Here is a 26721-nt window from a genome sequence, read left to right on the forward strand (position 1 = left end):
ACTCCATAACTCGGATGGTAACCGTCCTAAACAGTTATAATTAAGGGTCGAAATTTTTCCGAACTGAAAATGAACCGACCATTTGGCCAGGTCCACCCCCATTTAAAAAAAGAGAAAGCACGGCACCAACCCCTAGTCCCCCACCCCCTCCCGGATTAATTCCCTCACAAAAGCAACATCCCCCCCACCACCTATATCTAGGTAGACTTAAATGCTTCTCATTTGTATTTACGGAAAATTGGCTTTCAGTCCTCATCCGTCGATTTTTTTTGTGTTCAGTCTTTGGGTACTTTTTAGTACCATATTTCCACATGAAGTGTACCACATTTTGTATGACATAGTACCACAATATTATGGGTAGAGAGTGAATCCAAAGAAATATTTTGATTGGGGATTTTTCACCAACTTCCCCTGTTAAATACCCCAATATCTAATAAGGGTCTTTTAATTTGTCTAGACTAGATTAAGACATATATGACTACTCCATGGCTTACATGTTCGAATGTATGGATCAGATCGATTGATGTTTGATAAGATTTTCGTAAAATCGAATTTATTAGTTTTTCGCGCCGCCGGAACGGGTTCGGCTGGATTTCCGAAAGTGAGTTGGCCGAATTTATGTGTAAGAAAAGCACTGTTTCTAGCTACTAAATAGGCTTCATTTGGCATGGTAGTTGGCTGAACTAAATTACTGATCTAATTTGATTCCATTGCATTAAATTGTCACAATTATTCCTCTGATTTAGGACATTCCATTTGTAAGCCGATTCGGACTGATTTATCATATTCGAATATTATTAACCGATTTGGACGTATATGTAGAAAAATTTCTCATTATTATAACAGATCTTCCCAAAAAAAAAAGTTTGTATCGAATAAAGTATATATTGCGACTTTCTTGTGCTCAAACTTTGGCTCGGAAACACAAAAGTATTGTACGTGCCTTTTTGAAAAGATTATAGGCTTGGAATTGAGGATACCGTGAATTCCGTTTATCCCAAATTTTTATACAATTAACCCTACAAAACATGCATGGCAAATCTCATGAAATCATGCATGGTTCTGTAATGTATATGATATTTCATTAAATTTTTCAGATTTTACATGGATTTGATTGAATTAATAGAAAATTAATAATATAATAAATGTTTTACTAAATTTTACAAATTTTAATGTATTTTTAGTAATTTTATGGTATAAATAACCATATTATTTTGACTAAATAATTTAGAGAACTAGATCGCATTGCATGTGCTATATATATTTTGCTATTAATTTAAAAACCATTCTAGAAATGATTTTTCTATTTTCCGTTGGAATTAATATAATATTGATGAAGAGATCATAATAAAAATCGACATTAAACTCGTAATAAATTATTAAATACGGAAAATTTATATTATTTTACGAAAACTGGCTAAATATTGTGCGAATGAGCTGAATAAAGATTAAATAATTAGAATAAATTTTAAGATCAAAATGTATGAAGTTGCGAATAGAAGTATGTTTCTTCTTTTATTACTAACAATAACTATGTTTAATTAATTGGCACAACGACAGGGAACTGATCGATTTCATCCGTCCACGGGTTCTTCTCCTTACTCGGGTCGATGTTCTTCAACGCTCGCCACACCCCGCTGTTACACTTGAATCCCGAACCGAACGCTATTTGCCACACCCGATGCCCTTTCTTGATCCGACCCTTGGCCTCCGAATAAGCTAACTCGTACCACACCGAGCTGCTAGACGTGTTACCGAACCGGTACAAGGACATCCTCGATGGCTCCATGTGCCATTCAGTGAGCTTGAGGTTCTTCTCTAGTTCATCCAACACCCCTCTCCCGCCGGCGTGGATGCAGAAATGCTCGAACGCGAGCATAAAGTCCGGCACGTACGGCTTGACCGCCTTCATCTTGAACACTTTTCTCGCCACCAATGTGATGAAGAACAGAAGCTGTTCGGACATAGGAAGTACCAAAGGTCCGAGCGTTGTGATGTTGGCTTGCAACGCTTCCCCGGCGATCGACATCAGATCTTTCGATAGCGATACCCCGACGTTTCCTTCGGCATCCTCCTCTTGGAACACGCACTTGTACGCTCGGTCGTCGGCGCCTTTGTGGGTACGTAGAGTGTGGATTAGCTCGTATTTCGATTTCCAGGAGTCTCGGAATCGGTTGGATAATAGCACCGCCGCCCCGCCCATCCTGAAGATGCAGTTTGTGAGCAGCTTCGATCGGTCATTGCCGGCATAGTAATTGTGGGTCATGCACTCCAAACTCATGACCAAGGCATAGGTATTAGGTTGCATCTGTTCAGGTATATATATAATTAGAGAGTTAACATCAGCACTTTGCATGAAATATCATGAACATATTCACAAACTTATGTACTCGTAAAATCATGAAAGATTAATATATAATCAATTGTTTAATTTTAATATTTTAATACATTGACACATTCGGGTAATTAAGGCGTACAAGCTGTATGTTGGCAGCTGGGTGTTACGCAATAAATAAATAAAGATAAAAATAAGAGAATTACTAGACCAACTTAAAAATATGTGGGGTTTTATGTTCCTACAGGCGTCCTGAACCATTCATTTTCTAGCTATGAAACGTTGAAAATATTTATTGGGAGGCGACACAATGAGCATGATCATTAATTTTCAGTTAATATTTGACTTCTTATTTTATCTTTATTTAACTAATTTAATTATTTATTTAAAGTTTTGCAAAACCTAATTAATAGATTAAAGACTAAAAAAAGAAAAAATGAACGTTTTTCAATACTTAATTAATAGTGTAAAAACTAAAAACAAGAAAAAATGATATTAAAGATAGAAACCGTATTATATATCTGGGACAACCGTATAAAGAAATTAATTCTAATTAGTAATTGATACAGTAACATTTTTTTTTTAAACTTAGGATTAATAGTGGATTAACTGTGATTTCATATACTTCATTTATACTGTGGAATTCGAGGAATATATATTTGAAATATTACATAATGTCTTGGTTGATACAGAAACCCAAAAACACACGAGTTAGCTTCAAATTCATCGTGTTAATGTTTTGGGGGGAAAAAGTCCGATTAGATCTTTCAAATTCCACATTTTTCTTCACAACATTGTTTTATGCATCTTAAAATGACTAGATTTATTCACGGTGGTAGAGGTCAGCGGTCTGAACCTGGAGACAGCAAAACCTCTCCGATCATAATAAAAAAATGATCAAATTTTAATTCGTTCTTTGAATTCAAATCCATCGATGGACACACAGATTAAGAGATTATAATTTTTATTTTTGATATATAATATACTTATATCTCTAATCCTGATTTTCTTGAAGAACATAAGGAGGAAAGGGTTAATTCAAAGTAAAGTCATGTTGCATGAGAGCTGACCTGTAGAAGTCTTTTCGCAAGATCTACAGATATCAATCCGGCGCTGCAACCCATCCCTCCTAAGTTGCAGCTAACCACATCCCCTCTGAGCTTGTACCTATTGATTATCATCGAAGCAAGCGACGGTGTCGGGCTAAAGGCCGAAACATTCACAATAAGAATGCCGATATCTCTCACCTTCACTCTAGTTTTCGCCAGAAGATCGTCAATGGAGCCAAATATTATCATCTCCGCTTCCTTCCTCGCACAGTCGAATCGAAACTTAGGCGGGAAATCACGCAGGGCCGCGGCGTAAGTCCGGTCACCCAAACCGGACCGGTCCATTACTTTCTTCATGAAAGCTGCGGACTCCTCGCTGAGAATAGTGGAGACCTTCTCCATCACCATATCTCTGCTGCAAAGAAGTGAAGGATCAGGCTTGTAGCACGCAAAATCCACCAGGTAAACCCTCCGGGGCCGGCTCATGAAGTAAACGGTGGCCAAAACCGCCATGAAAGACGTGCAAGCGATCACCCGGAGGACGTTGTACTGGAGATGGTAGTTGCAGATTTGAAGCATGTCCTCGATATGGGTCATCGAGAGATTCGCCGCGGCGGCGGCAAGAAGAGGGATCGTCAGCAGGTACATGGCGTTGGACATCAGATAATGGCAGCCGAGTTTGACGTATTTCAGGCGGATGGAGGAGCGGTAATTGGCATGGTTTTTATCGACTTTTTCTTCACTGAGAACATGAACTGGAGAGGATTTCGTGTCTGGAATTGGGTTCCCTTTGCCAGCCATGTTTGCAGTGTGGAGAGAGTGAGTGAACGAGGAAGAAATCATTTGTTTAAATAGATGGAAATAATGGTTGCATGATTTATGTCTGTGTCCTAACCACCTTCTTCTGTTTGGTCTGTTCAAACATTAAAGTCATCGATGCCATATGAACATGTCCACACTCTCCTCTCCTGTATTCAGGTTATAGAATTAACATGCCATAAATTTTTTTAATTATAGAATTAGTTTAAATTTTGGTGGTTCAATTAACACCAATTAATTACAACAGAATAAGTTATAAATTTTCAGGATACATGTTTTATAATTAATATCTGATCGATCTAACAAAATTGAATATTTGTTATTTTCATCATCTATGTTATTAAATTTCAAACTTAGTAATGTGTTTTTCGATTTTTGAAATTTTTGCCTTTTTATCTAGATGTTGCTATATATGTGGTAATATATATTTAAGAAATTGTCCTTAATTAATTTAAGTTTGTTGTAAATTTGAATATAATATGATTAATTTATAAGAGAACTCATTATAACCCATTACCATATGATATAGGAAAATATTGTTTTGGTCCATTAACTTTTCAAATTTCGGGCTTTAGTCCAATAAATTGTCAGAGTTTGGTTTTGGTGCACTAAATTTTAATTTCTAGCTATTTTTTGTCCAATTTTTGATGTAATAACATCTGACAAGTCGACAATTTTCAATGTCACTTCAGCATTTTTATTGTCATGTCAGCATTTTTTGTACCACACCAACAATTAAACTAAAATAACTGAAAATTAAAAGTTATGGTACGGAAATCAAACTTCAACAACTTAGTACAACAAAAATCAAAATTGGTCATCGGTATTGTCAAATTTCAGTTTTAGTTCCCAATAATTTTGGTTTTTCCGCATAATTTAGTATTTCTTCGACATGACACAGATGGAGAGCAATGTAACCTAGATATGGGCATGACGTATACGGTACCACATCAGCATTGTGAATAAAGAGTGACTAAAAATGTAACAAATGGAAAGATACAAAACTAAAATTTGATACTAAAATCGTTTTAAAAAACGAAGATACGTGACTAAAATTATAACCTTGTTTAAAATATGATTAAAATAAATGCTTCCACATATAACTTTCATGACAGGAAACTAGTGCTGCATGTATTCATGCATGAATTCAAAGAGTTCAGTTACAGTTACCGAGCATTAAAGATAGATGTTGACCGGACCGACCTTGCCTCGTTGGCTAACATGTTGCAACTTTTGCTTATTTTTCCCTTTCGGACATGGATTATGTTGGCTACTAGCTATAAAATCCATGGTTATTTCTTAGTTAATTCATTTTTGANCTAATTTTATAACCTCGTGTATAATATTAAAAACCATTCTTAAAAAAGATGGGAAGTCATTACATTAAATTAAATATTATAAAACTCTCTTAAGTTAGTATTGAGATATTAAAACAATAATTATATGTATTTTAGGATCAAATTCTTATCCCAATATCTCAATAGTAACTAAGACGTAACTTTATTTTCTAATATTTGATGTAGCTCACAAGGTCGATGAACAAAGTTGTGAGCACGGGTGGAGCCACACATTGCTCCGCCGTTCGGGTGATTTGTTTTTTTTCGATATTTTTTATACATAAAATTTTGTCTTATATTTCAGTAGTACGGGGCTCCATTTGTCAATATTAGATCAATCATGGTTTAGAAAATTCTAGCCTGAGTAGAAACGAAAACTTGACACCGCCACTGGTTGTGAGGACCATGAACCACGGGAGATAATAAAAAGTACTTTTTTTGAATGAAAAGTGATCATCACAAAGAATTTTATTTAAAATAATAAAGTATATTTTTTAACAACTAGGACGGTTGCAAGTTGATTTTTATTTTTTTTTTTTGGTTTTATATGTATGTTCATGATTTTTAATTATCTTAGAATTTAATATTAATGTAATAAGATTTTTAATTTTTTGGACAAGATCCTATGTGAGCAGTGTATCATTAAAAAAAAATCAATTTATTGAACTAAAAAAATATCATATTTCTTGCTTCAATTTTTTTTATATAAAAAAGATAATATTTCGATTAATTAGAGACTTTTTCAAAATTAGTTGAGGCAATTAATAATTAATTAATATAACGCGTCTCCATGCACATAATGAATATAGGTGGAAAGATATTAAATAAAGCAAAGACAATGTCATGTTTACGTGAGTGGACTGGATTGGACTGAGTAGCTTTCTGTTTATCCTCAAACATGACACGAATCCTCCAAACGAGTTTTGACAATCTCAGCACATCAGAACGAAAATTGTCCTTTTACCCTCCTTATTTAGAAATTGTCAATAAATCATTAACATTATATAGATATATATATCATATTTAATACACACACAAAAATAAATTTATTTATTAATATAAATTGGTTTCGTGTCTATCTATATCGAGAGAAGAACATATGGTGCAATCCTCAACTGGGACGTAGCCAAAAAATATTCGAGCATGAGCTAATTACGAAAATACGGGTGTGGGTTCGGCGTCTCCGCAATACGCAATATACACATTATATATTAATAAATTTTTTTTTTAGACCGGGTTGGAGCCCAACCAACCTTTGGGATGGCTCCGTGAACGTCCCCGATCCTCACTCTTGTCTCGGGATAATGCTCATGAATCCGAAAACACGAGGGTCTCGTCGTATATATTCAAGCGCATGTGTAAACTCCACCCAGAATTTGGAACTGCACACGGAATTATTCCGTTCAGAACAGCAATTCCTGAGTTTTATGATGATGGAACGTGATAAGCCTTGGACATTTATATGCTAGCCATTAACTCGCGAATGTGTAAGGTGATACAGTTCAAGAATTTAATGGAGAACATGAGGGACTTCAATGAAATTTACAACTTTTAAATTTTAAATATTATATAAAATTCAAATTTATTTTATTCAAGAAATAAATTATTCTATATACAGATTAATGATCATGAGATGTAGCACAGAACAACTCTTCCTCGAACTTTCCAATCAGTTTTCGAGTGGAATAGTCAGCGGTTATGATTATACATCATTAGTCTTTAGATCTGGGATAACATAGAGGTTTTACATACTAGCACTGCACTTTGACTCGTTTATTGACTTCAGGAGAGTCAACAGATGATGAGATTGTGCTTAGTCCCGAAATATGTAAGAACCAATGCATTGTACTCGAGGATTCATTACTCACATGCGGATGTGGATATCTTATTTGATCTGAATACATAATAATACAAGAAATCTCTGGCCAGAGTACGATATATTCTTTATTGAATGTGGTTCTCTAGTTGCACATATGATGTCATTAATATAATTCAAATATGCATTGCATCATTATCGAATTCAATTGCAGCTTTCTATATACCAATGATTCAGATTCGATCGAGATATATGAGTGAAGGAATTGTATTGTACGTTAACCATAATCTATTTGTTCTTATAGGTACTATTAGTGATACCTAGGGGATCATGCAGTTATATTACTAGAAGCTCCTACCATGATCTGATGAGTGCTATCAGACTTGAGTTCTTCCATTCTTGTGATCAAATGGTTGATGCATTGAATGAGGCTAATTAGGGTAAGCCATATAAGAAACAAATGTTGTTTAGAAACAACTAATTATAGTGAACACACGACTAGTTGTATCCATGAATCATCGAGGGTCACACAAATGTTGAATTATATGTTTCCGTTGAGATAGTCAAATTCAAAGAGTTGAATTTGACTACTGTAATTTGATGAGATCAAACACTTTACTTATATAAAAAAAAGTTAATAAGTAGATTTCGTTGTTGAAAGTTGTGGAAGTTATCTTGACTGTTAAGTTTTTGAGGAGATTGGAACTGTGTTTTAGTGAAGGAGCTTGCACAATATGTTGCAGCCAAAAATGAATCGGTTGAAAATTTAGATTTTCATAATTTTCAGTTTTCATTATAATAACGAAATTTGTACCCTTGTACATCAGCGATGTCTGATCATCGATCGGGATTATGATGAAGTTACAATTATTTAATTAGTGAATTTAAAATTTAATAATTAATATTATTTGACTATTAAGTCAAAATTGTCAAAGAATATTTTTGATGGTCTAAGATAATTGAATTGATAATCAATTAATTATCATATTATCTAGTGTTTTATTCAAAAGTTGAAAAAAATATACATAGAAATTTTGACATGAGTAAAATACATGATAAAGAAGAGTCATGATATCATGATGATTCATTGATTGAAAGATTATAAATATATGTTATCAATAGTTGGTAACACATAACAAATCTCAAGAGATCTAGTCTTGATTTTCTCTCTCTCACACACCAAAAATTCGACCACCACCATACCTTTGAAGGTCACGGCCGAACTCTTCCACGCCACCAATGTACGCCGTCGTTGTCCCACCTCCAGCCGCCGCACACCGCTGCCAGAATTGTTAAATTTCGATGGTCGTTCTCAACGCAAATATTTTCAAGGTTTTTAGAGCGATCTTGAAAAAGAACGCAGTCTTCGATCGTGGATCGGATTAGACAATTGAAGAACGAAGGATGATCTAGTAGATGGTTCGTATAGAATTACAACAAGAATTATTACCGTCTAAAGAGCGAGATAGTTGGATCCAGCATTTGGAACACAAATTTAAACATCTAAATATCCTATGAATAGTTTTAAATCATACGCGTCCAATGAACATTTTGAGTGTCAAAACGAAAAATTTTAAACTTCCGCTACTCTTTGGGTGTGAGAAAATGATAATTTAACATTTTTATATTTAAAAAAATTAAGAATCTTCTTCTACATTGTGCTTAAATAACTTCTATTGTTTCTGAGAAGTACAACATAGTCATGCAATGTGGTTTAGAGCAGCATTTGAGAAGCCGGACCAAACTGCTGGTAAAATGTGTAAATCGGTGAACCGGATCGATTTCATCTGTTACGAATGTTTTAATTAAACGGATTTTAATTTACACGCAAAATACTCAAATAAAATGGTGGGTTTTTATTTAAACCAATTATCCAATTACTAAAAATTCGTTGGGTTATTTCCTATTAAAAAATGGTGAAATTTTAACAAAGATGATGAATGTATTTTGCTAAAGAATACTCTTATAATAACATGCTGTTTTGAATATATATATATAAATGTGGCTTTTCTTGAGGTTTTACCTAATATATTTCAATTACAATGAATGTGTTCTTATGTTGTGAAATATTTAATTTTATATTTGACTATAATTGACTTAAATCAATATTGACACAAAAATTCGCGTGAGACGGTCTCATAGATCAATTTTGTTATATTGATCTACAGCACAATCGGATTCATGAAAAAATGTTACTTTTATTTTAAGTATGAATCGGGTCGACGGGTCTGTCAAGTGACATATTATTGATTAACAGGTTGAATTAATGATTGAGTGACACACTGTTTTGGTTCGATGAACATCCGAGCTGCTTTTAAAAACTATAATTTAGAGTTAATGATCTTAATATGTGTGTATAGTACGTGAGTCGTTGTGTATTTAATTACTATATATCTAATGTAATTGATGGAAATATGAAATATCCTTCTCGAATATTAAAAATTTTATGGTCTCTTAAAAAACATAAATAAATTTATTAAAACCAATTTAAAGTACGACTTCAACCATTTGATTTTATCAAAATACACCTACTAAATCACAATAACCCATCCATTAAAAATAATTAAAAACACCAAAACAATTCATTACAAAAATATTATTTTTTATTATTTATGCTATGAAAAAATAGTGTGCGACAAAATTATTATTTTTCATAGCAGAGATAAACCAGATCGATCGATCTCACGGACGGTTGCGTGTGAGAACTACTCCAAATGTATTAATTACATAAATCTACCCAAAAAATCCTATAGTAATTGAAGATATTTACACCATATTCATTGACTTTTTTATTGCGATTTATGGTTTCACCAAATTGTGTTTAATTTCTGGTTCGTTGCTTGCAGAAAGCCATAAATGTTAATAGCTTAGGTTGGTCAACAACGTGATGCAATGTTTAGAACCATATACGTGTATGTATATGATTTGCTCTCTCTTTTTTATACAAAAAATTTGTTAGAAAAATAAAGTTCACTAATTAAACTGTTTATTTTATCTTTATTTAAATCATCTAAAAAATATTGTATGCTTCCAAAACTTAATTAATCAATAGCGGACAAAAACTTGTGTGAGACGGTCTTACGGGTCGTATTTTGTGAAACAGATCTCTTACTTGAGTCATCCATAAAAAAAATATTACTTTTTATGTTAAGATAATTACTTTTTATTGTGAATATCGGTAGGGTTGACCCGTCTCACAGATAAAGATTAGTAAGACCGTCTCACAAGAAACTTACTCTTAATATAAATATATGATTAGTTAATTGAACTATATATTTGTGGCAATCGGAAATGAAACTTTTATGATGTAAATGAGACGAATAAAATTTTGAAAAAGTATATAATTAAATTTTAAGTTTTCTAATAAAAAAATAAATGTTGCCTGTGTAAGAAGACAGTCTCACTTTTTAATAAAACAACAGATATAATATAATTATATGTATATCTAGGTTTCCTACACTACACGTGGTCTAGATAGGCAGCAGGTGCAGTCCATTAATTAGTTTCACTAACTTGGTTGAGACGACTTTAAAGCTTTTATGGCGTCAACTTGTTATCCCAATATAATTTGGTTGGTAATTAAATTAGTTATACCGAAACCAATTAATATTTTTCACCATTTTGTTAAAACTACTTTATTTCAATCTTTTGAAACGCAAAACAGTACGGTCGTCATATATCTGATCACCTTTTTTTTTTTTTTTTTTTTTTAANAGTTGTATTCGAGAAGATGAATTTGAAATACATGTATTTTGATAGTCTTATTGTTTACGATAAACAATATATTAATTCTTAAATTCATACTTTACTTATCTAACATTGATAATACATAGTATAATTGATTTACATCATTATTGAGTGAACTTGAAATTCGTCTTTATTAACATGAAATATTATATAAATATGTAATATGTGAATTTAAAGTTTATGATCTTAGTTATCTAAACAACAGAAATACATGGATTTCAAATTTGAAATTCATCCATCCATCCATCCATCCATCATAACGCAACTTAAAAGTATCCAAATCGTGATCTTTTGGCAGTTCAACCCAAATAATCAAGTATCTATACCGAAGTATATTTTCATGCGTTTCTCCAATCCTCGTCGCAACCACTGGCAAAAAAATTGATAATCAAAGAGTAAAGGCTCGATATGAATAATTGCATATGAATCGATGGTTCTATGTGTCTACCAATCAAATGCTTATCGATAATATGTTTCAAAATCAATTATTCACAAAATCCATTATCTCACGTAATCAATCGATTTCAAGTATTCATCACACGAGTTTTATCTCGTGTATATTTCTTGGTTAGAACATCAATCGACAATATAATTAATCTAACCGCTAACTCGTGAAAAATTACTCGACAAAGACTAAAGGAGTGTTTGGAGGAGTTTTATGGAAGCACTTCTTATATTTTAGCTGAGTGGAAGTACTTTGAGTTATTTGTGAATGTCAGCTTATGCTTCAACTTCTGTAATTTTAAAACAAAAGTTAGAAGCAAGATTGACATGTTTTTTGTTTGCTTCTGTTTTTTTTGTTAATAGTTTAAAGTTACAATTTAATATTTGTATCCTTAAAAAATTTATCATATAAAATGCTAAATTTTTATATATATAAATTTTTAAGATTTTCGGATGGAACTCATAAAATTCCAATCGTATTTTATTACAAGCTTTTATTTTTTGAAAAAATATTTTGTATTTTTTTATTATTTTCATTTCCATAATTCTTTTTAAATATTTTGTATTTTTTTATTATTTTCATTTCCATAATTCTTTTTACATGTTTTTGTGTATTTACAGATTTTTTCATGTATTTTTTATTAATCTTATATAAAATTTCAATCATTTATTTTAGAAAAATATAAATTAATTTTGATACAAAATATTTAAAATGTAATAATAATTATATAAATACATTTTCAAAGGTGTGAATATCAAAATTTAGATAATTTAAAAGATAAATGATATTTACATTAAGGTACCGTTTGGTTCATGGTATGAGGATAAGTAATATTTTGTAATAATAAAATAAATAGAAAATGATAGTTAATATAGTGTTTGATTTAATTGATTTGATTGATTAAATTTGAGATAATATGATATTACTATTTTGTCCTTGTTGAAAATATTAATAGAATATTAATAATATTATTTATTAAGGGTCATATCGTAATTTTATATTATTGATTTGATTGATCTGAGATAAATTATTACGAATTTGATTGATGTGAAATAAATAATTAATAATTTTATTGATCGAGATAAATAATACTTGTACAAAACTAGTGATATGATAGGACTATTTATATTAGTACTTAGAAGTACTTGAACCAAACGGTACCGCTATTTTTAAGGGTATTATTGTCATTTTATTAAAAATTATGGAAGCAAATTTTTTTTTTCTAAAAACTCAAATTTTAGTTTATATTAACTGTAGACTTTTATTTACAACATTCCTACTTTATTTCTCATTTACTTCAAAATAATATTTAAAAAATTCACTTTAAAATAAACAAAAGCTCGTCAATAGTGTCTATATATATATGTGTGTGTGTGTGTGTGTGTGTGTGTGTGTGTCATTTTCTTTCGCTCACATTTTTTCACGAGGTTTTCCTGTCAAGATTTTAAAATTGAGTCCCGATGAATTTCCCAAGCATCCATCTTTTCAAATTGATATTTTAGCAAATCGATTGTTGTGAAAATAATCATATAAGAAAGCGTCTTTATACATATATTTTTTGTCGTAGATGATTATTCCTATTTGCTAAGATTTGAGAGTGTTGGATTGAGAAATACAAACAATCTTAATTTTAATTGTAATAAAACTTTTTATTGTATTTATTAATATTTACTCAAGTGTGAAGTTATTAGCTCAAGTTGGAAGCTGAAACTCGAAATCAACCAAGTTGAAAATCTAGTGAGTAGCAGTATTTTAATTATATCCCACAGCTTAGTGATGAAAATGACAAGCCGCCAAAATGAATGAATAGAAACTCAATTTTATACAAATCATATTTCACAACATCTCAATTGTTTCGAATGTTATCTAGGCAATATTTGTCGCAAGATTGAGCTTATCTAACCTGTAATAACAATCAGCTTGAATGGAGTACTTATGTTATTTTGGTCATATGTCACAGCTCATTTATTCAAATGAAATGATTCAATATGCATTACAAAGCTAAGAGAACGATCTACAAATCATATTCATTAATCAAAGTTTGAATCAAAAAGGAAGAAGCTGATAAACTATGATGAAATTACTGGTTCTGCACATAATAAAGAACAAGTTCTAGATTACTAACAACTTGATCTGTAATGCATATCTTTATCCTGCGAACTTGGAATGAAGTGATTCTTAATTCCATGGAAAGCTAAGAGAAATATAATGTTTATCACTTTGCTCAAAAATCGACGAATCAAGAGCTATAACAAAGAAAAGCCAACAGTTCGACTTACTAGCTCGACAACAGCTCACTTGGACTAGCTCAGATCAAGCCAACAACTCAAGCTCATAACAGACCAGACCATCGGATCAGCACAGTTTGATCTGCTTGATATGATAATAGCTCAGTTTCAGAAAATTTCCAGAAACGCGAATTTGACGGTTGCAATGTCATAATTCGTACACAACATTTCCAAACGGTCATATTCTTGTATCAAACATATATATCACTACTGTAGACTTTATAGACAACATATTGAATATTAAATACAAGCTTTGGAAGAGGATTCAAAGCATGAGCAACTATATGACAAAATCAGGTAGAATGTGAGCAAGCCCAAGTGTGAGGATACATTTGATATATACATACGTTGTAAAATCCTCACACACAATCACTCACAAGTATACATGAGAGTTGAGCTTCAAAGTTTAGTTGAGAAGTGATTTTTCACACAAAGACATTACAGATTGTGTTTGTAGTCTTGGCATAAAAGACGGTAAACATTATGTGGATTATGAGGTTGCGACATATAATCGAGTGTGATAGGAGTTTCAATTAAACAATAGATAAGTTCTAAATTGAATGAGTTTGTACAAAGAATTGTATAAATCAAAGTCTTTTAGTGAATCCTTCCTATGTAGAAAAAAGGGTGACATAAAAGTTATTAATCTCCGAACATCCATAAACAAATTTATGTTTATTTATTTATTGCATTTAAATATTGCTATTGTTTTAATATGTATTTTATGTGTTCTTCAAATATCAAAATATTGCATACAAAATGTTTCATAAAATGCTTCAACAAAAACATTTGTATACATTAAACTTACATATCTTTTAAATATTTTTCAAAATATTTAATCGATTTCTATGAATGATTATTTTGAGTATCTTCCACTTGGTTTGAAAATCAAACTCGATTTAATTCATCGGTGTTCAATATTTCAAGAACTGGGCAATTGTAGCTCAACAATTATCCCCAATCAATCTTATCAGGGAAATTTATAATCATGAAGATAAATATGACAAGATATTATCTATAAATGCTTATATATTGTAATTTTACCGATGATAGAGTTCAAAGAAAATAACATCTGAATATTAATTCTTTTGAATTCTCTTTATTCTTTTATATTTTCAATTATGATTTATAACATGCACAAATTTTTTTAAAGAACTTATAAGATTTAAAATAAAGGTTGACATCTTTTCAAAAATAAATTGGCCCATCTTAACTTATTTTTAAATTAGTCTTATATTAATATATCAAAATATACATACATATTTTTAATATTTTTCTAACATATTTATACTTGTTGAGAAATAAATATGTAGAAATTTACCATTCACGTGTTATACAAATAGATTGTGAATAAGAATCGATACTATTTATTTTACTTAAATCCTTTTTATTAATTATTTTTGATATGGTGGTGATTTTTTATATATATAATTCTCAAAACATCTTAAAATCATCTAACTATATATATTACATTTTATTTTTACTCATATCATTTCATTTCAATTAAAATAAATAAATAACATAAAAATACTTCATTCTCATTTTTTATACGAAACATTTGTATTACGTGTGTCGCCATCCATATGTATATAATAATTGGCAAAAACTTGTGTGAGACGGTCTCACGGGTCATATTTTATAAAACTACTTCATTCTCGTTTTTTATACGAAACATTTGTATTACGTGTGTCGCCATCCATTTGTATATGATAATTGGCAAAAACTTGTGTGAGACGGTCTCACAGGTCGTATTTTGTGAGACAGATCTCTTATTTGAGTCATCCATGAAAAAATATTATTTTTTATGCTAAGAGTATTATTTTTATTTTGAATATCGGTAGGGTTGACCCGTCTCATATATAAATATTCGTGAGACCGTCTCACAAGAGACTTACTCATAATAATTTTGTTAACATATATTTAATCACATAATTATTTATTTGTATTTATATAAATTTGTTAAACACGTGTCCAAAACTAGGGTTTAAAAAAGCTTTATCTTATTAGTGTTGTAGGTCCTTGTAAGGAGAGTGGTGGTAGAAAAAAGGTCGAACACCTTCGGAAGGGCCTTTCTTTAAAAGCTTCCATGGCGAAGACCGCATCTTGGTTCTGGCGAAACTTGTAGCACTAGATAATAAGTATTCTTGTATAAAAGGAATACAAGTTTTTCGTTGGGAAAATAAGAAATATATTATTTTATATTTTAATATGCTCAAGAATAAAAGAAGATAACCTTGAAGATACTAAATAATATATCAATTAAAATATTAACAGACATATTTGGACTTAATTGTGACTTAAAACATCAATAGGACTTTATTTTTATAAAAATTAAGAAAAATAATCAAATTAGTCATCTAATTGTCATTTTTATTGTTTTCGTTATCTAATTTGTCAAAAGTTTGGTTTAGTCTTGTCACTTTGCTTTATGTTGGTTATTTTTAACCTTATAGCCCGCAACTGCTACCACTGCTTTTTGATGTGTTTTGGGTAAACTTTAAAGATCAATGTAATAACTTGTAAATCACGCTGACCAGATAAATGAAAATTGACAAGTTCTGTGCGACAGGCTCAAACTTGGAAGAAAAATGTACGGAGGAATTGAGCACCACTTTTTTTTTTGTTGGTTTTTAGTTCTACTCTATGGAGTGCACAACATACCTCTGTCACGTTAATCTTTTTCAGCTTCATGTTTCAAATAACATCAGTGTTCTAACAAAATATGAGTAAAAACCAACAATAAAAGAAGTTGCATTATTTATATCGAACTTTACTTTAATTAATCAGATAATGAAAATAGTAATTTGATATTTGATGTGATGAAACATAAAAAAATTATACATTTAGTATATAAGTATTAACTCATAGATATCTATACATATGTGTGATGGTGAGATGGATGTTTAAGATTTCAAAATTATATATATATATTTTTTAAATATATAATTATAAGTAATAAAGCGACTTTGTAATATTAATTAATTAACTAAACATATAATTGTGGGTAAAAGCTGTATGAAATAAATTTATACGACGACTCTAAAACTGAATGCTCTGGAATAAAAGTGACCACTACAATCCTACTTTTGGATTCGCCAAACCCTAGTTTCAGCATTGGATTCTAATTCTTTTCAATCAGCAGTTCGTGCTGCTACATTTCTGGTAGAAACCCTGTTTTTATATTTTTCTAAACGTTGTTTTCACTTTATTATTTGCTCAGCTTATTTACTAGAATTAATCCTGTGATTCTCTGTTAAAATTTTGGATCTCTGGAAGGTTTGGGATTGAAGTTCATTGGTCGGCATTGATTCCAATTTTTGCGTGTTTCCGTGGCTGTGTTTATTGTTTTATGACTCAATTTGTGTGTGTATGGGTTTTTGTGAATCAACTTGTGTTTGTCTAAAGAAAAAGAAAATAAATAATCGATTTTTGTTTGCTTTTATTCCATTTCGTGCGCCAGAGTGTACGGGAAGGAGTTGTTGCTTTCTGGGGCGATGCAATTTTTTTTTGTAATTGAATTTAAATTTTGTATTTGTATATCAAATAGGTTGAATTGGGTTGAAGTCGGCTGAATCGTTTGGTGGAAATATTTGAGATCTTGGTTTAACAGATGACATACAGGTAAAATGATTGAAAAACTAATATTCATGTAGCCGATCTCAGAACTAACGAGAATGTGCTATGATGATGATGATGATGAAGAATTCGTTGTTTGACATGAGAAGGGAACATAAAATGTGGAGAGCTTATGTAAAATGAACAAATGTCCATAGAGTAGGGCGTGGTTGATCGGTTGATCTTAGTTGGTACTTGTAGACGCGCACATGCATATTTTAGGTCGAATTGATTTGAAGTAGTTATTTGAGTTAAAGTGTCTCATCGTAAAACGGCATTATGTGTGATTGGAACTGAAGTATGGAATTGAAATTGATTCAGACACAACAAAACGATGATACCGTTGAAATGCTTGGTGGTCTGTTTTTCCTCATGGCCGTTTACGTACAACTTAGAAAGCTAATATTTTCAATGCATTAATCTCATCATACCATATTATATTTACTCAGTGATTGCCGTTTTTAATTGGTTAGGTCGTATTCTGTGTCATTGACACGTGTTTCTTGACTCACAATTTGTAATTTTCTTTTTCAAAGGGTAAAACCTTCTATCGATCTGGATGGAGTTCTTATTTAATTTTGTCGTCTTATGATTATGGAATTTGTTTATCCGGTTGATGTAGTTTTCCGTACTTGTGTAAGAAAGAGATTTTCTTCCTTTCTTTTGGAATAATCAGTGTTGTCTTTTGGCTTATACTTACCTAGTTGATGAAGAAACCATAATTGCAAAATGTGTGGTGATTATGTTTATATTAATTCGATGACCTGTGGAGAAACAAATTTTATATCAAAGTTAGATGAAAAAGTTTAGGTGGCATTTAATGTGTCAAACGAGCAATTGAGCATGAAGCAGCTAGTTAATCAACTATCGTCGTTCTGTGGTAAACGCGATTAGAGTACGCTGTTGACATGTGTGCATTTTGAGATGACTAAGTTACATTTCAGGAAATTAAGGACGGGAACTTTTTATACAACTTTCCAGCTTTAAAGTACCTCTGAAAAAATCAACAAACTGCAAGTAAGAATTTTGGATAGGGATTATTGCCATACCTGCGGAAGATTTGCGATGTGTTTTCCATAGAGAAAAAGCCTGTCAAAGTGTTTAAAGTTTGTTCGTCATGCTCAAGATTCAAATTGCGTTTCTAAAATTGGGGTCTCTTTGTTTCAGCGTTTCCGTTGTTTTCTGTGGATATAAGGAAGTAAATTATTTCAGGATTTAGAGCATTTGACAAAGTGCAAGAACATTATAGAGTTTTTAGTGTCGAAAAGCAACATTTTATATAGGTTTGCATGTATAATAATATGCCTTTTGCTGTCGTTTGCTCAGACTTACATATGTGAATTTTCCAAAAGGAAAATGAGCTTTAATAAAGAATAACTCTCACGTGGAACTGTATTCTGCTTCACTTATATTTATAGTTGAGCATGGAAATTTGAAGTTTTAATATANCTAATTATTATATTAATGTCTTTATTATGTGCTGTTTGTAGCACAGGGAATCACAAGCCTACAGTTTACCCAAAACATATATCACTTGTAATGGAGCATCAAGGAAATGAGCTATCCCCAGGTACTGGGGTGGTGGGTAGCTCTGCTCAGATGGCATACAGTGCAAACCTATATCAAGGAAACCTAATGACCATAACCTCTTCCCAGGTACCGACTGGTTCAACTGTGTCTGCTCAAACTGCTGGCCTTTCTCCCTCTCCGGCTCAGATGGCGCAACAACACCTTGCTTACCCGCAACTGCACCAGCAGCAGCAATTGCAACAACAACTCCAAAGTTTCTGGGCTAGCCAAATTGAAAACCTTGATCACATGACCGATTTTAAAAACCACAGCCTACCATTGGCCAGAATCAAGAAGATAATGAAAGCAGATGAAGATGTTAGAATGATCTCAGCTGAAGCACCTGTACTTTTTGCTCGTGCCTGTGAGTTGTTCATCCTAGAGTTGACTTTACGTGCTTGGAACCACACTGAAGAGAACAAAAGGAGAACACTGCAGAGGAATGACATTGCAGCAGCAATTACGAGGACTGACATTTTTGATTTCTTGATTGATATTGTACCAAGGGAGGACTTGAAAGATGAGGTTCTTGGGTCGATGTCCGCAGGACCCGTTTGTGTTGGAGCTCCTGCTGAAGGGCTTCCTTACTATTATATGCCGCTGCCAGCCCCACCAGTTGGTGCTCCGGGAATGACAGTGGGGCAGCCTGTAGATCCATCCCCTTATGGTCAGCATCCCCATCCTTATATGGCTCAGCATATGTGGCCGCAGGAGCAAGCCCTGCCACCTGCGGACTCCTAAGAGTATTTTGTCACCAAGTTTTACCAATTGTGAGTGCTAGTAACTTAGTTCTGTTAGTTGATATGCTTATTTCTATCATTGGTATTTCTGAAAAAACTTAGACGTTAAAGTTTGAAACAATTTATATTTGAGATGGAGGAACAGGCTCCTTTGCGAACCTCCACTTAGTAGTCTAAACCACACCCCCAACCAATGGAAAGGTAGAAAAAAATTGGGTAAAAGTACTCGTTCCATCCATTTCTTGTTTTGAGTAAAAGTTGTAATACCTCGTTTTACGTTGGATTGCGTGACACCTGCTAATGAAGTTACAAGAACACTAGCATGACTGTTCTGGTAACATGCGTAATTGAGGACGGATGTGAAATGGTTGCTAGCATAGGCTTATTATATGAAGTCTCGTTTGCTCAGGCTCGGGGTGTATCAATATTAACTGGTCTGGATTGCAGGCCTTTTTGTTACACCAACTGGTGACTAGTGATTAATATCCCTAGACCCTATACCGTGCTTATTGTACAAGTTTTCTTTTATTCTAACAAATCACTCAGGATAAACCTTTCTCAGTATTCTAACCTTGTGGGCACATGCCATCCAACCTTTCTGCTATAATTGATCTTATACATGCTTCATTACATTAACTGGATCAGGAGATACACGTTAAATATCTGGTTGACGTGACAGAAAGATGCAACTCCAAGTGCCTTAGGCTTATTGTTTTTCGATTTACATGTTATGATTCTTTGAAGAACTGCCATTTGCAGATGTTATTGCAGAGACTGTAGAGGAGTAAGCCAAGTTTGTGGTGAGCCAGATGGAAAGACCTAAAGTTCACAAAATCATATGGAGTATAGATCGCTCCAAGGTTCAACTCCATTCTTGCGTTTACCAGTCTTGGCTCTTCTAAGATTAATATATGACTTTCATTTCTGAACTTTTATGGACAAATGAGTCTTGAGCTTAATTTTATTTTCTTTTTATTTATTGAAATGGAGGGATCCTACAGACGTCGACTCATATTGAACTTCATGAGGAAATACAAAAACAAATATTTTAAAAAAAATGCAGTTTTTTTATAACAAATTCTAGAGTAAGGGTGTAATGCTTTTTTGTGTTTATAAAAGGGTAATAATACCTTTCTTCCAACATCTACCTTACTATCTGTGATGGAGGGAGCCACATTAATTTTGACCCCCTCAATTCAATTTTACTATCTATATGAAATTTGAAAACTATGAGGAAAATTTGGGGTAAATAAAATCAATTAGGAAATATTTAACAAAATGAACTTAGTTTCACCATAAAATTGAAATCTAATCTTATCAATTTTGAACTTTTGTTTTGCCTTTGATTTTCCTAAATGTGTCAAAAAAAAATTGTTGAAGGTCATTTTTCGAACTATCTCTAGAAATCAGCGATGGTCTTGCTCGTGATAAAAATCTAGAATAAATTTTATGGAGGGGTCTAAGTGTTTTTTATAATTAAGATAGATTTTTCATATATGTACGTGTTACGATTGATGAAGTGTTTAAAAAGGAGTTGGATAAGCATTTCAAACTTTTTTTTTCTTTGCTTCTGAAATATGTGTTTCAAACTTTTTTATGATTCAAAAACTAATCTAGATCTTTGCAAGTTCAGCATACTATTTAAAAGTACGGAAACAGTACACAACACTTGATGAAACTTAAAAACAGTACAAAGTAAAATAACACTAGGTTTGTTTCTTGAAGTTCGAAAGACAAAATCCTTCAACGTCTCTCATTCTTCTGTTTCCAGAAAGTATTACTAAAAGAATTTGATCAGTACACATTTGTACAAACTGACTTTAGTAGGACTTATCTTTGCCTACTGAAACTTTTAGTATTACAACTCAACAATTAATGAACATTGATTATGAGAAAGTCACTTTCCACATATTACAAACACTTCACACTTTTCAATGGATAAATACAATAAAAAAGTATGTGAACAAATGACAACACAGACGATCTTCTAAATCTGATAAAACTTTAAACAATGTACTGGTTTTTGTAGACTTTCAGTATGATAAGCTAGAAAGTGAGCGATTTCGCAAGCTCACAAAAGGTCATTGTATGTGAACGCATTATGAAGCTTTTTTATAAACCATCTTCAACGTCCGAATGAGAACGACTCTTTTTTCCTTTATGAGTTCCTGAATCCAAGAATGTTATTTGTTTTTGTACCCAAAATAGTAGTGAGCAGTAAGTGGTCTGTACAGTTCATTTAATGACTTTAAATAAGATGTACTATTGTATAGAACAATAAATAGGGACATCCTCTGATAGATAGTACAAACCAAAATGGATGTCACTAGAGTAGTCTGATAGATTATCGTAAAAGACTATCTTTCAAACTATAGCTACGGGTTCTATATTACTTCATTCTTAGTTCGGTTTACTCGCATTTCTATTTAAGGATGTGTTCAGGTTTTCCTTAAGATGAATACTACTTCTAGTTTTCCTTAAGCAGAATAATGTTTCTTGTTCTCCGTTATCCTTAAGAGTTTATCTTAAGCAGCACATCACCACAATTAAAAATATCCTTATTAATTTCCTCCTTTGTGATGATGACAAAACTTAGAAAGCTATGAAAAAGACAAGAAGATAAGAGCATAAATGGGCAATGTGAGAACATCAAATAGTATAAACGATATATGAAGTAACTATAGAGAAAAGCTTGAAAAATATAAACAGAGAACAATAATTTTGCGGTTCGCGGTCTACTCCTCATCATCATTGATTCCTTCGTCTTCACTGGCAACTAGATTTTGTTTTAGTTCTGCTCTTCTTCTTGCATCTCCTCCCCTTTTTTGGCAGCACATGTCTTAACCCAATGAATGAATTCGAATAAGTGTTCAGAGATTCCACCAACTTTGTTATCCAAGGATTGAAGAGATTGAGATTGATCGGTCAATTTTGCATCTAGAACTTCAACCTCGAAGTTCAAGTGTTTTAAGATAATCAGTTTGAGCAGATGCAGAAGATGTGAGTCCAGTTTGAGCTAAAATGACGTCTGCTCAGGTCTAGACAAAACTTGATATGAGACCAAAAAGTTGAATGGGCATTGATTATCAGATTTAAGAGAATGGTCTGCATACAGTCTTTAAGTTCGATAAGACGAGGAACACGGTCAGATCGTTCACTCGATGTGACAACTTGATGTTAAAAAATGAGCACTAGAGCAGCAGCTGAAATAGTAATGGGTAGGGATGTAAACGATCCAAATCAATCCAAATAGTATCAGGCTTGAGCTTGGCTCGAGCTGCGCTCGAGCTTTTATCATCAGGGTCGAGCTCGATTTGTCTTAAAATTATTAAGCTCGAGCTCGGCTCGTTAAAAGCTCATTTATCATGTTAATCTTAGCTCGTTTTTGGGCTCGTAAAGCGTACTATTGAGCTCGAGCTTCTTGACTAATTTGAGTCCTTTGGTTGGTAAGCATTCAAGGTGTATGCGCTGACCATTCCTTCAAATTAATATTTAGAACAAATTAAATATATGTTTGCAAAAAATCGTAAGGTTTGCAAAGAGAAAACATAGAGCTTGAAAACACAAGGATTACAAAGCAAAAGAAATAAAACGACAAGTTTGAAAAATATGTACAACCGTAGGTTGAAACACGGAGACACGTGTCGTCATGCTTGTGATTGATTTTAAAAATTTTGAAAAAGCGGTATGTCAAAGCGACTAATAATAAAATTTGTTTGAATACTGTTGTTAATAAAAGCATAAGGGAGCATGAATCTGAGATATTACAGGATAAGGTTTTAAAAACGAAGCTGCTGGAACAAATTCAGTAAAAATGCTAAATCAGTAGACACATTGTCTTATCAATATAAATTCTTAATTCGATATAGCAAGATTTTATAGAATCTTAATCATATTAAATAATATTGCCCCTGAACCGATGCTTAAGATAAATCAATGAGGCCTAACATATTATAGAAATAAGAAAACTTAGCATCAGGTAATGGTTTGGTGAAGATATCTGCTGTTTGTTGATCAGTAGATACGTATTCTAGACAAATGTCTTTCTTATGCACATGATCTCTGATGAAGTGGTGTCTGATGTCAATATGCTTTGTTTTAGAGTGCAACACTGAATTTTAAGTTATGGCTATTGCACTTGTATTTCACAGAAGATAGGTGACTTAGAAGCATCTATCTCACAGTCTTTTAATTTTTGCTGAATTCAAAGCATTTGAGAGCGGCAACTTACAGCAGGTAATTATTCTGCTTTTTCAGTAGAAGTGTGACAATGAAATTCTATTTTTTACTAAAACAAGATATCAGCTTATCACCAAGAAATTGACAGAACTCACTAGTACTTTTTCTATCCAACTTGCAACATGCATAATCTGCATCTAAATAACTAACAAGATTAAATCTAGGGTCTTTTGGATACCATAAAACAACATTCTGAGTACCTTTTAAAATATTTCAATATACGTTTAGCAATTATATAATGAGATTGCTTGAGATCATATTGAAATCTAGTACATATGCATTATGTATGGTCCACTAGCAGTAAGATACAACATAAACCAATTAGACCCCGATAGACGTTTAACTCTACTGAAATTCATCATTCATCTTTATCAAACTTAGATGAAGAACTCATTGGAGTTGAGGCAGCATTGCATGTTTCCGTGCCAAATCTTTTCAATAGCTCTTTAGTGTATTTCATCTAGTTTATGAACATTTCAGACTCGAGCTGTCTAACTTGCAATCCTAAGAAGATTGTTAGTTCTCATATCATGCTCATTTCAAAATGATCCTGCATCATCTAGCAAATTTATCACAAAGTTTGGGGTTAATTGACCCAAAAATAATAGCATCAACATATATATGTACTAAGAAGATATGCTGGTTTTGACAAAAGTAAATAGTGTTTTATCAACTGTTCCAATAGTGAAGTCGCAATTAATAAGAAATTGAGTATCAAACCATATCCTTGGTGCTTGTTTGAGACCATTCAATGCTTTCTCCAATTTAAAAACATGATTTGGAGAGAAATGATATACAAAAACCCGGGGGTTGTTCTACATAGATTTCTTCTTGCAGTAGACCATTCAGAAATCACTTTTCACATCCATCTGAAAAGCTCTACAGTTCTTGAATGTAGTAAAGGCTAGAAAGATTATAATGGTTACAAGTCTGGCTACTGGAGCAAATGTTTCTTCATAATCTATTTCTTCTTCTTGTCTGAATCCTCGAGCCACTAGTGTTGCTTTATTTCTGACTACTGTCCCTTCCTCATTTAGCTTGTTTTTGAATACCCATTGAGTTCCACTAACAGACTGATGATTTGGTTAAGGTATCAGAAACCATTCTTCATTTTTTTTTGAATTGATCGAGCTATTTTTGCATTGCTTAAATCCATTTGTAAAAATTATGACTAAAAGACTTTGATTGTTACAAAATTTTGTACAACCCACTTCGACTGGACTTACACCAACTACCTACCGTAGCTCCTAGTAAACAAATTTTTAACGAACACTTGAAATGCTTGTGGAAGGACTCCTTCACACAATTACAAACAACTCACACTAACAATAAAACATTTTGGATTGACGGTGAGAAGATAATCAGCACAGAGTGATCTTTCAAAATGATCTAATAATTCTTTTGAGTGTGTGCCTGAAAATTTCAGTAGAGCTTCTTGAACTTTGAAAGTATATATCAAATACTTGATTACAGAGTGTAAAGTAAAATCTGAGTCTTGAATTGATCTTTTTATAGCAAACTTGCAACATTCAAATTTGAACGACTATATTCAACTTGTGAAAGGTTGTTATCCAAAAATAGTACTCAGTGTCATATGTCTTTTGTCGTTTATCAAAAATAGTACGTCGCATTTAATGTCTGGTACACTGATATCAAACGATCATAAATTTTTCTTATGTTCCAGAAAGCTCTCTGATTTGAGATCTTCTAAAAAAGTATGTCTGGCCATATAAAGAAACTATCAGAGTATTGCTGAAATTCTAATCTCGTGAGGTCTACTGATTTATATTCTAAGATCGACATATAATATAAACTTATAAAAGTATGTTGTTATGACAGTCTATCGAATTAGCTTCTTCTGTTCTGTTTTACTATCACATCATCAAAACTATAGACACACACACACACATATATATACACACACACACATCACTTTTCCCTATTTTGTTATGACAGTCTATAGATTAACTACACATCACTTTTCCCTATTTTGTATATAAAAAGGAAAATTTTTTGTATCAAATGAAAAGAAGAAAGATTTCATGAATTTTGAATTTGAATCCGATAGAGAAAAAGTGTTAGAGATATGGAAATGAATAAATATAATTATACATGAATACTTAAAACAAATAATATTTCATTCTTATGTTTTTCATAATTTATTTCATATTTTCTTGTATTATTTTTATAATTTTAAGAAACTGACAATATCTTATGAAAGAGACATGGGTTTTTTTAAAAAATAATATGTTTTTAAAATTCATTAAAATATTGCAGAATCGTGGTGTTTGTAAAAATATTACAATCCGGAATTTTGAACTCCGGATTCAATCATAAATTTCCCCATCCAATCATTTTTTTAAAAAAAAATTAAGTGGTCCTGCCACGGATTCTAAGAATCCGTGACTACTCCCTCCTTATTTAAATCGTCTCGTTCTCTTCATTTTCGATCACTGATTTCCCTTTCACCGAACACTCCCCTTACGAGCACATTTCTTTCGATCACTGAGCACCGATGACGTTTCTTTCCAGCACTGGTATTCAGATTTTTTCTTTTATTCATTAGTGCAAGTCTTCGACATTTTTTCAGAATATTAAGAGATAATGTTATTATTTTTGTTTAGTATACTTATTATTGTTCGTTGATTTATTGAATTAAATTTGATTGACTGAATTTTATTCTTGAATCAAAAAATATTATGAAAATTAGCTTAATGTAATA

The 26721-nt window shown here is 32.2% G+C and overlaps 2 protein-coding genes across 8 annotated transcripts; one reads left to right on the forward strand and one right to left on the reverse strand.

The window, feature by feature from the left end:
* Nucleotides 1-1435: 1435 nt before the first annotated feature.
* LOC140961468 (3-ketoacyl-CoA synthase 11-like) lies at nucleotides 1436-4230 on the reverse strand. Its single transcript, XM_073420007.1, has 2 exons — nucleotides 3406-4230; nucleotides 1436-2308 (listed from the first exon to the last, which is right to left on the reverse strand). The coding sequence occupies exons 1-2, from the start codon at nucleotides 4225-4227 to the stop codon at nucleotides 1538-1540; spliced, it is 1593 nt and encodes a 530-aa protein (XP_073276108.1). The 5' UTR covers nucleotides 4228-4230; the 3' UTR covers nucleotides 1436-1537.
* Nucleotides 4231-16856: 12626 nt separating this feature from the next.
* Nucleotides 16857-20800, forward strand: LOC140962090 (nuclear transcription factor Y subunit C-3-like). 7 transcript variants are annotated; one of them, XM_073420950.1, is made up of 4 exons: nucleotides 16867-16998; nucleotides 17384-17457; nucleotides 18942-19800; nucleotides 20543-20800. In XM_073420950.1, exons 2-3 carry the CDS (start codon nucleotides 17447-17449, stop codon nucleotides 19759-19761), a joined length of 831 nt encoding a protein of 276 aa, XP_073277051.1. In that variant the 5' UTR covers nucleotides 16867-16998; nucleotides 17384-17446; the 3' UTR covers nucleotides 19762-19800; nucleotides 20543-20800. The 7 variants fall into 7 exon arrangements, with proteins under 7 accessions (XP_073277053.1, XP_073277054.1, XP_073277051.1 ...); XM_073420951.1 differs by having other exon boundaries at nucleotides 18942-19794; nucleotides 20546-20800; XM_073420949.1 differs by having other exon boundaries at nucleotides 18942-19790; nucleotides 20520-20800.
* Nucleotides 20801-26721: the final 5921 nt, after the last annotated feature.

The sequence above is a fragment of the Primulina huaijiensis genome, chromosome 16 (assembly GCF_012295235.1).
Source record: "Primulina huaijiensis isolate GDHJ02 chromosome 16, ASM1229523v2, whole genome shotgun sequence".
In the NCBI taxonomy this organism is placed as follows: Eukaryota; Viridiplantae; Streptophyta; class Magnoliopsida; order Lamiales; family Gesneriaceae; genus Primulina; species Primulina huaijiensis.

Excerpts from the sequence above, each read along its gene's own strand:
- LOC140961468 (XM_073420007.1), bottom strand. The coding sequence starts at position 4,227 with ATGATTTCTTCCTCGTTCACTCACTCTCTCCACACTGCAAACATGGCT. Across the intron at positions 2,309-3,405 it reads TTGCGAAAAGACTTCTACAG|ATGCAACCTAATACCTATGC; the intron begins GTCAGCTCTCAT and ends ATACCTGAACAG.